General features: G+C 41.4%; 1 protein-coding gene across 1 annotated transcript; it reads right to left on the bottom strand.

The window, feature by feature from the left end:
- Window positions 1-975: 975 nt before the first annotated feature.
- Window positions 976-12,052, bottom strand: pip4k2ca (phosphatidylinositol-5-phosphate 4-kinase, type II, gamma a). Its single transcript, XM_039010561.1, has 10 exons — window positions 11,654-12,052; window positions 10,995-11,092; window positions 10,681-10,777; window positions 10,295-10,444; window positions 5,520-5,666; window positions 5,165-5,203; window positions 3,640-3,753; window positions 3,188-3,452; window positions 2,911-3,014; window positions 976-2,524 (listed from the first exon to the last, which is right to left on the bottom strand). The coding sequence occupies exons 1-10, from the start codon at window positions 11,804-11,806 to the stop codon at window positions 2,444-2,446; spliced, it is 1,248 nt and encodes a 415-aa protein (XP_038866489.1). The 5' UTR covers window positions 11,807-12,052; the 3' UTR covers window positions 976-2,443.
- Between the last annotated feature and the right edge of the window lie 1,925 nt (window positions 12,053-13,977).

Raw genomic sequence — 13,977 nt, 5'->3', positions numbered from 1 at the left:
CCTACCAACTGTACCCCTAACCAAACGCACAGCCCTACCAACTGTACCCCTAACCAAACGCACAGCCCTATCAACGCTACCCCTAACCAAACGCACAGCCCTATCAACTGTACCCCTAACCAAACGCACAGCCCTATCAACTGTACCCCTAACCAAACGCACAGCCATACCAACTGTACCCCTAACCAAACGCACAGCCATACCAACTGTACCCCTAACCAAACGCACAGCCATACCAACTGTACCCCTAACCAAACGCACAGCCCTATCAACGCTACCCCTAACCAAACACACAGCCCTATCAACTGTACCCCTAACCAAACGCACAGCCCTATCAACTGTACCCCTAACCAAACGCACAGCCCTATCAACTGTACCCCTAACCAAACGCACAGCCATACCAACTGTACCCCTAACCAAACGCACAGCCCTATCAACTGTACCCCTAACCAAACGCACAGCCCTATCAACTGTACCCCTAACCAAACGCACAGCCCTATCAACTGTACCCCTAACAAACGCACAGCCCTATCAACTGTACCCCTAACCAAACACACAGCCCTATCAACTGTACCCCTAACCAAACACACAGCCCTATCAACTGTACCCCTAACCAAACTCACAGCCCTATCAGCTGACATGCACTAGGAATTAATAACCCCGATGTACAGGTACCAACCAAACTAGCAGAGTTTCATCCTGACCGTAAACAGGAAAGTTGAACTTCTCCATGTCCCCATCCCAAATGGCACTCTATTCACACATCATACGTAATGCATGTATGGATAAATTCCCCAAGAGAGGAAATCTCTTTCCTCCATCTTGGTTAGCTGTTTTCATTGAGCCGACCTGGTCGCCTGAACTCTGTGATTTTATGTATCTAACACTACAGGAAGATGAGGAGAGATTTGTCTAGACAAGGTCTACATTTTCATGTAAAATATATAGAAAAATATTCCGAAACATTTCAGAAAATCTTTTGTAAAATATATTTTGGTCCAAAAGCTGATTAGCAAAAATATAGGCTGTGCAATCACAATGGTCACAAGGCATCACATATTCCTACTGTACCTATTCAGCCATAACAGTGTATTCAACTTCTATACTAGAAAACTCGACATCACACATTTAAGGCTATCGAATTGCATAAAGCAACTGAAATGTAGTGCTATATTCTACGAGTAACACATAATACCAAGCTGGTTCTTCAATGGATTATCTAATAGTAGTAGTCAAATTTGACCAAGCACAGACCATCAATCTCTACTGATCTTTAATTCTAGTCTGTTCCCAGATCGGTTTGTGCTCTTGCCAACTCCATTGCTGTCATTGTCAAGACAAAACATGTTTGCCATGACAATGTGTGAAAGGCAGTTGGTATGATAGCACAGACAGACTGGCACTCAAGCTACTTTTATTCCCCATCATTCTTGAGAAGTGCTTATTTTAAAAATGCTGTTTGATGCGCAAAAAAAATGTGCAGCAATCAATATGTTCAAAAGAACATTTAGTCAGTCCAACAATGGGTTCTGGTCCCAAGCCCAATATTGATAGCAAAATGCTCAATGTTTCCCCTATATTCATTCGGCAGCGGGGAACCACCGCTGCAACATTTATATATAATTTCTGCAGACGCGCTTTTAAATAGATAAGTCATTGGCTCAATGACTAGAAGTCTATGGGAACAGCTAGAATGTCCCGTCACCCCAGCTACCCTTGCCCCCACTGCTGAAATTCTAGAGGAAACACAGACTCCATATGATCCAAAGTGAGATGATGATGAGGGATGTTCATGTCAAATCCCACAAGGCTTTCCCTTTGAAACAAAGTGCTCTGATATTTACTGTAGGTTTCACTACACTGATATGTTCCCATGTCCAGTTATATTAGCATTCTCACTCAGTAGATCGGACCAATCCAGGGTCGTGTTCAGTAGCACTAAAATAGCAATGATTTCTTATTGGACAAGTTCAGGTAGTTAGTATCTAGTCATTGGTAGTGTTGTAGCTTCCTGTTTCAAACCTTTTCTCCTGTCTGGTGCTTAAAATGGACACGACCCAGGATTTCAACTGACTGGGTTAAAGGGTCAATCAGGGATTCAAACAACAAGAAAGCAGTCAATGTATCAATCTCAGGTTGTCCCATTAAGTCTAATCAATCCTTTTCAGTGTAACATCTCTAGGACACAAGCAGCAGTATTAGCCTAAGTACCCTTGGCTCCAAAGTCAGAGTGCTTATCACATTCTTCTCATAAATATCAGTCAGTAATACATTACAACAATGGAAAGAGTCTGGTGTGAGATCAGACTAAAATAATCTGTGTGTGTACATTTTTTGGGGCAATGTTTCATGATATAAATGTATAGCAGAACAAAAGTAAAAGAAAAGCTTCAAATCTAAATGGGAAAGGTTTGGTTGTAGCAGTGGTGGTTATAACGTCCTGCTATGCAAAGATGTTGGAGATGAAATCACGAAATCGCTTGGCATACTGTTCTGGGTGGACAGTGGAGATTTCAGCACCAGCCTGTAGAGGCATAGAGAAGGGATAACGTCAGACTGAACATCTCATATTAGGAATGAAAAGTATCAATGAAATGCTAATTTTACAGTTGAATTTGAACAAATAAGGTATCTAATACGAGATACTAATCTCAGATTAGATCAACCCAACATTGAAAAACAAGGGTAAAGAAGACAATTGGGATTAGGTAACTTTCAATTATTTATGAACAGAGAATGACGTTAGAAAAGCAGAAATGGACACAGTATGCAATGATAATTACATTGCATCTAATATCATAAGGTGGAATGAAAGCTCATTTCTCAATATATTCCTAGCATTCTGAATCTAAATGATATCTAATAGGACAGACCCTAACTAACCCCCCTTCCTTCTCCCTTTTCACTCACCCCATGCTTGACAGTTTTGGCTGCGTGAGCAGCTTTCTTCTTGGTGTCGTACTGTGTCAGAACGTCTATCAGACCCATGAAGTACACCTCCCTCTGAGGGGCTCCTGAGGGGGGAAACAGAAAGAGATGCAAAATAGTCACTGCTCAAAAACACAAATTACCCAAATTGCAGTGGAGCTGTAAATCCATGACAGGAGTAAGATCATAAATTAATTCAATTCAGTAGGTAAAATGGAGACCCCAACCGTGTAATTTCACAACTTTGCCTGGAACTCACCAGGGGCACTCCTCATGGCGTACACATCCACGTAGGGGTCAAATTCCCCGGGCTCCAGGGGCTTGCAGGAGGCCATGTAGCCAGCGATGCCCTCAGGAGACGTACCGTAGGACCCCACGTTAGGGGCCTGCGTCAGGCCGTTCTCAGGCTCCCCCTCTTCCTCATTGGAGGGCTCCTCTCCTTCCTCCTCCTCCCTCTCAGCCCGACCCACATCGTGAATACCCAACAGCAGGCTGTAGTCCATGATCTTTAGCTTGACCAGAAACTACAGGACACACACCAAACGATTACTATGGATGGAGATGATGATATCATGGTAACAAACAATGTTTCTACTACCACCTTGTGGTAGATTCTTAAAATAGAATAGGAAGGCAGGTTCTAGAACTGAAAACATCAAAACACAAATTATAGTTCTAGTTCCCCTTCGAGTTCTGTGGAGGTCACCTTACCTCCACATCTCTGTTGAGTTTCTCCATGACCTTCTCCTTCTGCTCCTCGTTCACATACACCTTCTGCATGTTGTTTCTGAAATCCATGTCCTTGTAGGTGGGGAGCTCTTTCACCTGAGGGACAGTTATGAAACATTGAAACAGACGCATGTGAATTTTCCAAAGAAAGTAATGACATGAATTTAGAAAATGTACTGTAATAAGAAAGGCAATTTTCACATGTACACTACCGTTCAAAAGATTGGGGTCAGTTAGAAATGTCCTTGTTTTTGAAAGAAAATCACATTTTCTGTCCATTAAAATATCAAGTTGATCCGAAATACAGTGTAGACATTGTTAATGTCGTAAATGACTATTGCAGCTGGAAACGGCAGATTTTTTATGGAATATCTACATAGGCTTACAGAAGCCCATTATCAGCAACCATCACTCCTGTGTTCCAATGGCACGTTGTGTTAGCTAATCCAAGTTTATAATTTAAAAAAAGGCTAATTGATCATTAGCTCCCTTCACAGAACAGCGCAAACTGGCTCTAACCAGAATAGAAAGAGTGGGAGGCCCCGGTGCACAACTGAGCAAGAAGAAAAGTACATTAGAGTGCCTAGTTTGAGAAACAGACGCCTCACAAGTCCTCAACTGGCAGCTTCATTAAATAGTACCCGCAAAACACCAGTCTCAACGTCAACAGTGAAGAGGCAACTCCGGGATGCTGGCCTTTATTAAGGCAGAGTTCCTCTGTCCAGTATCTGTGTTCTTTTGCCCATCTTAATCTTTTATTTTAATTGGCCAGTCTGAGATACGGATTTTTCTTTGTAACTCTGCCTAGAAGGCCAGCATCCCGGAGTCGCCTCTTAGACACTCTAATGTACTTATGCTGTTGCTCAGTTGTGCACCGGGGCCTCCCACTCCTCTTTCTATTCTGGTTAGTGCCTGTTTGACCTGTTCTGTGAAGGGAATAGTACACAGCGTTGTACCAGATCTTCAGTTTCTTGGCAATTTCTCATGGAATAGCCTTCATTTCTCAGAACAAGAATAGACTGACAAGTTTCAGAAGAAAGTTCTTTGTTTCTGCCCATTTTGTACCTGTAATCAAACCCACAAATGCTGATGCTCCAGATACTCAACTAGTCTAAAAGGCCAGTTTTATTGCTTCTTTAAATCAGAACAACAGTTTTCAGCTGTGCTAACGTAATTGCAAAAGGGTTTTCTAATGATCAATTAGTATTTAAAAATGATAAACTTGGATTAGCTAACACAACGTGCCATTGGAACACAGGAGTGATGGTTGCTGATAATGGGCCTCTGTAGACCTATGTAGATATTCCATTACAAATCAGCCGTTTCCAGCTACAATAGTAATTTACAACATTAACAATGTCTATATGGTATTTCTGATAAATTTGATGTTATTTTAATGGACAGAAAAATTTGCTTTTCTTTCAAAAACAAGGACATTTCTAAGTGACCCCAAACTTTTGAACGGTAGTGTATGGTTGGGTGAGATACACATTCTTAGTCTCCTTACCCGCTCTTTGTCACTTGCTTCACGAGACACCAGAGAGCCCTGAGTATCAATAAGATAAGAGGTTAATAGGCAAGGTCAGGGATTATATGACCTCTGAATGGAAATCATGAAGTGGCTAATGAAACAAGAATTATACAACAGGTGAGTCTAGGGTAACTTTACCTAAATGCCCAGGTTTCCCAGAAATCCCGGTTGGAAGATTGCCGGAATAAGAAGGGAATAAGCAAAAATCCCCAATCAAGAATTCTGGAAAACCTGGAAGTTTGTGTATATCTAGGTGTGTGTGTGTCTCTCTCACCTTGACATTGTACTGTGTGTGTGTGTGTGTGTTTTTGCGTGAGTCTCTCCCTCTCACCTTAAGGTCGTACTTCCTGTGCACCACCAGTCTGTGACTGAACATGTTCCTCATGACGATCAGGTAGGTCTCCTCATTCTCCACACCCACGCGGTACATCCCCAGGAACTGGGGCAGCAGAGTGCTGCCGTGGCACTTCACTATGTGCTGCAGCCAGGGAGAAGACAGGAAAGAATGAACGGCAAATAGACTATGGTTGTGTCTGAAATGGCACCCATAGGGCCGTGGTCAAAAAACACACACCAGTACTGTCCAAAGTACATTCATTATGCATTCACATGACTCCTTTCACCCCTGGTTGAAGATTAAATTGAAATGTTTTTCATACTGTTTTTCAACCAAACTGCGCTCTCCATCTCCCTGTCTTACGTCCTGTCCCTCTTTCTCCGTCTCTATCCAGGTTACAAATGTGTCCCCACGCAGACTGATCTATTAAAAAAGGGACACACTTTAAACTGACCTCATTCAGAGTCTCCTGACTGGAACACAATGTAGCTAGCAGAATGCTAACAAAAGATATGATGCTTTGAAGAGACTACTGTACTATTTATATTCTCCGCTTCTATTCTTTGCGGTCTGCATGGAGCCAAAGTGAGCACAGTGGCAATGTGGATGGGATGCAAGGTAAACAACGCCCCCAGAACACATAAGCCAAGTCCCAAATGGCACCCTACTTTCCCTATATAGTGCACTACTTTTGCTGACCTAACAACCTTGAAGAATGAGTACCAATTCAATGAGGTAGCGGCACCCCCTGCTCTGCAGAGCCCACAACAGCGAGCATGCCACACCCACACTGCTCAAATCATAGGCAAATGGCATTTTTTTTGCCTAATAATGATGTTGGCAGAAGACTGGCTCAGTATAAATGGTAGGTTATAGACTTATGGGTACTTTGTAATTATTGGCGGCTCTTCAGTAACTCACTAGAAATACATGTAAATGTACAATCAGGGCTCTCCTTAGGATTTTCTGACAAGGTAGTGCAGATGTAGGCCTAAGGTTTGGTAGGGAGGAGGTCCTGAGGGTGTCAATCAACTTCCCCCTCAGGAACTTGGAGCATTTAGCATTTTTGAAAAACCTGTGACTGCCATTTCCTGAAACCTAGTCTTAAATTATACTGAACAAAAATATAAAATGCAACATGAAACAATCTCAAAGATTTTACTGAGTTACAGTTCATATGAGGAAATCAGTCACTTAAAATACATGCATTAGGCCCTAATCTATGGATTTCACATGACTGGGAATACACATACGCATCTGTTGGTCACAGATACCTTTAAAAAAAGAAAGTAGGGGCGTGGATCAGAAAACCAGTCAGCATCTGGTGTGATCATTTGCCTCATGCAGCACGACATCTCCTTCGCATGGAGTTGATCAGAATGTTGATTGCGGCCCTTGGAATGTTGTCCCACTCCACTTCAACGGCTGTGCGAAGTTGTTCAATATTGGGCGAGAACTGGAACACGCTGTCGTACACATAGATCCAGAGCATCCAAACATGCTAAATGTGTGACATGTCTGGTGGGTATGCAGGCCATGGAAAAACTGGGACATGTTCAGCTTCCAGGAAGTGTGTACAGATCCTTGCGACATGGGGTTGTGCATTACCATGCTAAAACATGAGGTAATGTTTAATGAATGGCGTGACAATGGGCCTCAGGATCTCGTCATGGTATCGCTGTGCATCCAAATTGCCATCAATAAAATGCTATTATGTTCGTTGACCGTAGCTTATGCCTGTCCATACCATAACCCCACCATGCACACGCTGTTCACAACGTTGATATCAGCAAACCGCTTGCCCACAAGACACCATACACGTGGTCTGCAGTTGTGAAGCCAGTTGGATGTACTGCCAAATTCTCTAAAACAATGTTGGAAGCAGCTTATGGTAGAGAAATTAACATTAAATTCTCTGGCAACAGCTCTAGTGGACATTCCAGCAGTCAGCATGCCAATTGCACTTTCTCAAAACTTGAGACATCTGTGGCATTGCGTTGTGTGACAAATCTACACATTATAGAGTGGCCTTTTATTGTCCCCAGCACAAGGTGCACCTGTGCAATTTTATTTTATTTAACCAGGTAGGCCAGTTGAGAACAAGTTCTCATTTACAACTGCAACGTAATGATCCTGCTGTTTAACCAGCTTCTTGAAATGCCAACCTTGCCAGGTGGAAGGATTATCTTGGCAAAGGAGAAATGGTCACTAACAAGGATTTTAGAGAAATAACATTTTTGTGCATATGGAATATTTCTGGGATCTTTTATTTCAGCTCATGAAACATTGGACCAACACTTTACATGTTGCGTTTATATTTTTGTTCAGTGTATATCAAACAATGTAGCCAACACAGAAGTCTTGTGTTTGATCCTAAATTAAACTGAGGTGGTCTCATTAACCACATTTCCATCCCAAGTTTTCATGCAAGTAAGGTCATACCGTATATAAAAGAAATCATGACAGCTGTGATGAAAACATGTTGTTTTGGTACAATTTTATATGCTGACAGATAATTTGTTAGTGGTTGAAACACCTGTACATGCAAATATTGATATAATAACCATCATATCGAAGAAAACGCGATGGTATGGTGTCTGGTCCTCCCACTATGACTAGGGAAACCAAGCAGTTTATTAGGCTACAGATCAAATAAGTTATGAAGAACTTCTCAGTGTGGTGAAAGTGCACGGTGATCTTGATGTTCCTTTCCTATAAATAGAGGGTTTTATTCTGGTGACATAATGATCGATGCTTGACCACCAAAAATATTCTCACTCTTATTCGTAATAATCTCATCAGGTAGACTACCCTACCTGCAGTGCATCTGCAAACTGTTGGCTAGAACCCACGTACCAAGACCAGAATAGGCACATTTCTATTCAACGCAACAGTTTTTGTGACAAAACTTTCAGAGTTGAAAATCCGAATGAAAACACATTGTACTTTAGATTTGAATTCGGCACATTAACATTTTCTTCATGCGGATTATAGAATATTTCCAGGAAGATCTGTCCCCAATTGGATGGAAACCTAGCTATTGACACTCAAGGTTAAATTTAGGGGATAATGATTATTCTAATTAATAGCCATCTTTATGTGGATACCAGTGAACATTTAAACTGGCTTAATTTAGTTTGTGGAGAACATTTTGAATAATTCAATTACTGGATGCAATGTAGTAGTCTAGTTTACTGTAGGCTATTTAGAATATGAAACAACTGAACTAGGCCTATAGGAGCTTGTTACAGATCTCCGTGCCTGAGCTAATCCAACAAGGCCAGAAAGTGTTCTTGCTTTGGGTGCGTTCGTAAATTCACTCTGGCCATCTACTCCGATTTCAGAGCACTCTCATCTGACTGCCAGAGCGCAGAATAACTGATGAATTTACGAACGCTCAACACCCGTTGAATACGGCCGGTGTCGGTAAACTTTTGCAAAAAAAGCGGCGTGAAATTGTTGCCAGCAGCACAGTTGCAATCTCCAACGTTCTGGATAACATGAACACAGCCAAACCAGCTCTGCAAGGGCGAGTAAAATGGCCAGAGTGAGGTGTGCTCTCATTTGTGTCTGGAAGTAGCCTGCAAGCTAGCCAACATTAGCCAGTTAGCTCGGGTGCTTGACTGCTGTTGTGAGGTCAGAACGCTCGGATCAACCCTACTCCTTGGCCAGAGCATCCAGTGTGCGCTCTGAACGCTCCGAGAGCGAAATGCTCTGAATTTACCAACTGACAATGCGGTAGAGATAATTTGTCCTCACCCAAATCCTCGGATTAGCTCAACTCCAACTTCAGACGGTTGAGTCAAAAAAGACAAAATGTGCCAACTAGAGGCCTATTTTTGCGTATTTTAGGGTCGTTTTTTGTACCAGCATACTTTGACCTCGAAATGCGTGCATGGTACGCAAAATGTGTTCAGGTTGGCAGGTCTGCTTTTGACCAGAGCCCGATGGGCCATTTGGGATCCAAAAATACAGACGTAAAAATAAAAAATTGCAGTGGCACTGCAGACTCAAGAGCTCTGCTGCTCCGATGATAATAATAATAATCTGTTCATTCAGTCACAAATGACCCACGCATGCACATACACTCTAGCCTAATACGGCTGTTTAAATAACCAGGGCCTCAAGGTCAGAGTGCTGATGTAGGATCAGTTTAGCCTTTAAAAAAAAGTATAATGAATACGATTATGGACAAGGATGGCTTAATCCAAGACACAATTTTGAACACGAGCAAGGCAACTCGCTCCTCTGCTAACCAGAAATTCACATCTGGTAAATGGAATGGCGAGTCCAAGGCTTTCAAATGAAATGTATGCCAAAATATTTTCCCTCTCTTTAGCCCGAATTGATTAATGCCAAGTTCAATTAGAATAGCTGCTAAACTGATGTGAAAAAGCATACTGACCAATTCATCTCCAAATATTGTCTCTCCTCGCCTAGTCGTGCAAAACAAGAGGCATGGAAGAACAGTCATAACACCCTATTACCATAACATACTACAGTATCACCAGAGTACAGACCAGACCATGAGACAAAGTATAAGATGCTAATTTGCAATTCAAGGAAGCCCACGATATTGTAATGCGTTTGACGCATCCAACCAAAGTTTTTGTTTATCAAATGCACTGTTCATTTGACCCAGTAAAGCATTGCAAAACTTCACCGAAGTAGCAAACTATAAATGGGAATATGATGCCATTTGGGACACATCCACAGGCTTCGAATAGAGGTTAATTCAGCTGCCCACAGCCTGGGTGTCATTACATTACCTGGTGGTATTCAGACAGGATGCCGTGCATGTCTGCCACGTCCTCACTAGAGATCTGCTTTATGACCAGTGTGCGGTCGTAGGAGGTCAGGAGGATCCCCTCCCCCTGGGTGTCCCCACCTCTAACAGGAGGGCTGCGGGTCAACGACACCTACAGGGATGAGAGAGAAAACAGGTGTGCTTAAAAATCAACTGCATGATGATAAACTTCATATTTATTGTTTTAATAGTCATTCGCCTTGTCCATCGGTGTGTCCCAATAACATCTCCTTTCTTCTGAAGTCTGCACTGGTTCACTACTTCTCACAAATCTAAAAGCATTGGATGGGTGAAGGTATGGGCTAGTGGGAGTTTCCAAAGTTGTATCAAACATAGCAACACTCATACCTGGTAGTCGAGATCCTCAATTCCGAAGCGCTCCCGAAGATTGCGGAACACTTGGGGACAGTATTCTTTAAACTTAAAATGTCCTGGTAGATTCTCTCTGCAAGGGAATGTTGAACAAATTCTCAACGACTTGCAGTGTTTACTCTCTTTCTTACCATTCCTTCCCGGTGTAACATACCAAAATAATTTCTTACTTCTTGCCATAGGTGAAAGATGAGAATATGTAACTAATTTAGTGACATAGGCTAATTGCATATATATAAATTTACACACATATGAGAGAAACAGTATTGACAAGAGTAAGTAAACATTACTTGTTGAAGAGGTGATTGTTGACTTTGATCTTAGTGTTTGCTCTGAAGTCATCAGGCAGCAGCATGACAGGAATAGGCACTTGGTTTAGGTCATTAATCTGCAGACAAACATAAATAAGTACGGTACTCCCATTAGCTAACGTTACTAGGCTTTCATCATGGGAGAACACATATCATGAGGATTAAACATGGGATCATCATGAGGGTTAAACATGCAGTTAATAGATAGCAAACAAGATGAAAATTATTTTTATGACAGCCTGCCCTATAGCCCGGTCATTAAGGACCACACTGGCTAACTTTTCTATCAGCAAAGCCCATACAACACACAGTCCATGACGCGAACACTTCAGTGTCAGCTGATAGTTAGCTAGTAGCCAGCAGCAAGTTGGTTAGTTAGCTTGCTGCTAGTGTTAATGACATAAACAACTCTAGCCAACGCGTTTAGCAATCAACCAGACATTAACTTAGTTAACTTATCGGAACGGTTTGTTTCGTTAATGTTACATTTCTACTGAATGCGCATAAGTTAGTCAGTTAGCTACACTGACAGCTAGGTTAGACAGCTAACTGAATGTAAAAATTATCTAGCTACTGTAACGTTAGATAGCTAGTTAGGTAAGCTAGAAATACTAACATTGAAAACGTTTAATACTCACCGAATGATTTACACCCCACATAAAAACGCTCAAAACTGGGCCACTGGCACGAAAGACCTTCACCTTTTGCTGCACAAAATGTTTCTTTTTGGTTTTGGTTTTTGGAGCCAATATCACCATAGGACTGGAAACAGCGTTACCGCTGGACGCCATCGTAGAGCTTGCCTGGCTTTGCCTTGCGTGTGAACTTTATTTTTTCTTCTCCCGATTCTGATCTTTCGCAAACTGACTTCCCGGTGTCACTGCGTAATGTTACCGGAGCGATCCCGTCTGAATTCAGATCAGTATTAGCCTACATTTGTGCTTGTTTTAACAATACTTTTGGATTCCAAACTAGTCTTCTTCAGATATATTCCAGTCCAGCTAGTCTCAAAAAAAATATTGAGGAACTGAACTGCTGACCCCTGTTGTGTTGGTCCACCTGTGTGTTCAGGTGATGGACAGTTGTGAAAAACCATAGAGATGTTACAATCATGTCATGTGATCTTATAGGCGGAAACTTGTCAATTTCTTTCATGTAAAATGTTACTGACTAGTGACTAACCGTAATAGGATACTAGAGCTGTCCTCACAGTTCTGCTACACTGTAGCAATGCAGAGCTTTCCTATAAGGAGAATAAAGTTCGACAATGAAAGTAAAGAAGCTAAATCCTGCATATGTGCAGTACTTGAGCTTTCCAAAGACAAATTCCATAGAAGACAAACATTACACCTTTTGATGAATTGATCATAGAGGAATTTTCTCACTAGAAAAGTTGCAGCCCTCATCTACCTATCTCACTCACAGCAGTGCCAATGACTAAATTTGACTGAAACAAGCGTGTTGTCCAAATGATTCACATGATACACTCTCATCTCTTTTCTTATTAACTGTGTAGACCTACTCAAACTGAAACATGACAAGGGATCCATAAGATTATGGTTAGTTTCCCAATTTTGCATAATTCTATTACTGTTGTTACACTGTTCTCCCTTGCCTGGTGTTCTCCCCTTATTTTCACCATCACTGGCCTTAGAGCAGCGCCAATGTCATGGGGTGTGTGCATCGCAGATTACACTATTCCCTATTTAGTGCACTACTTTTGAACAGGACCCCTATAGTGCACCAGTGCATGGTTTTTGACCAGGGCACCATATAGTGTACTACAGGGAATAGGGTGCCATTTGGGACATAGACCCTCCACTCTGTTATTACTTCTGACATTCCATCTCTCATATGCTTCGGGCCACTAATAACTACAGCATTGCAACAGAAATGGATTACACTCTGCATGTTTAAATGCATACATTTGGTGGAATCGACATTATTAACCCATACTGATCATCATCACATTGGGCTTTAGTTGAATATATCTTTTCTTTATGTCTGCATATAAACCCTGCTCTTATATAGGATATACTACAAGCAATGTTAATTACATAGCATTTTGATGTCTTCCATCTGAGCACATTTAGATTGTTAATTTTGTGCACAGAGAGGGTAGCTATAGGATGTCTCGTATATTCACTTTCCTAAGAATAGCAAATGTAACCACCCTAGATACAGAAGTAGGACATGTGGTGTGATTTAACAAAGGACACTGCTTACTTTCCTGCATCATCCTCTGCGAGACCTGCATTTCAAATTCTTATGCATTGACAAATAGGATATTCTATGCTGTTTCCTTGGAAACAGGCATGTGTCCTTGTATACTGTAGATGCTGGAACAAATTGTCCTTTGCATCCCCTAGACATGGTAGAAAACCTAAGTCATACTAATGCCTATTCATTCCTACTACATACATGTTAATAACGTGTTGGTTCATCTTTAACTTGTTGGTTTATCTTAACGTGATCTGAACAGAGACAGTTATTAAATCTTATTAACAGTCATTTTAAATCAGCTCAGCTGACATAAGAGAACAGTGGCTAGCAGAGTAGCTGTGCTATACCTGTGCAGTGCTTCAGATTGTGACTATGACTAAGCAGCTTTGTAAAATGAATGAGATCCGATACCACTACAGCTACTGCACTGGTGGAGCTCACAAATAAAACACACCGTAATGCTCTTTTTTTTATATTAATATATGTATTTATTGTTATTTATTTTGATATCATTTTTTTATTTTAGGCTTTGTAAATATAGGCCCCCTGTGCATGGCCCTACCATCACAGCACATACATTGGCACAACAAGATGGGTGAGAAATAGAAATGATCTAATCACACAGTTTATCACACAATTCAAAGACAAGTAAGTAACTGTAACATATTCAAACTTAATTTACCAAAATTAGCATTGTAATAGGGTGTGCCATAAGCAAAACATTATCATGATACATTCC

This window comes from Salvelinus namaycush, chromosome 16 (assembly GCF_016432855.1).
Source record: "Salvelinus namaycush isolate Seneca chromosome 16, SaNama_1.0, whole genome shotgun sequence".
Lineage (NCBI taxonomy): Eukaryota > Metazoa > Chordata > Actinopteri > Salmoniformes > Salmonidae > Salvelinus > Salvelinus namaycush.
This window is presented reverse-complemented; position numbering and strand designations above follow the sequence as displayed.

Excerpts from the sequence above, each read along its gene's own strand:
- pip4k2ca (XM_039010561.1), bottom strand. The coding sequence starts at position 11,806 with ATGGCGTCCAGCGGTAACGCTGTTTCCAGTCCTATGGTGATATTGGCT. Across the intron at positions 3,754-5,164 it reads AAGCAAGTGACAAAGAGCGG|GTGAAAGAGCTCCCCACCTA; the intron begins GTAAGGAGACTA and ends ACTGTCCCTCAG. Across the intron at positions 2,525-2,910 it reads CCAAAACTGTCAAGCATGGG|GCTGGTGCTGAAATCTCCAC; the intron begins GTGAGTGAAAAG and ends ATGCCTCTACAG.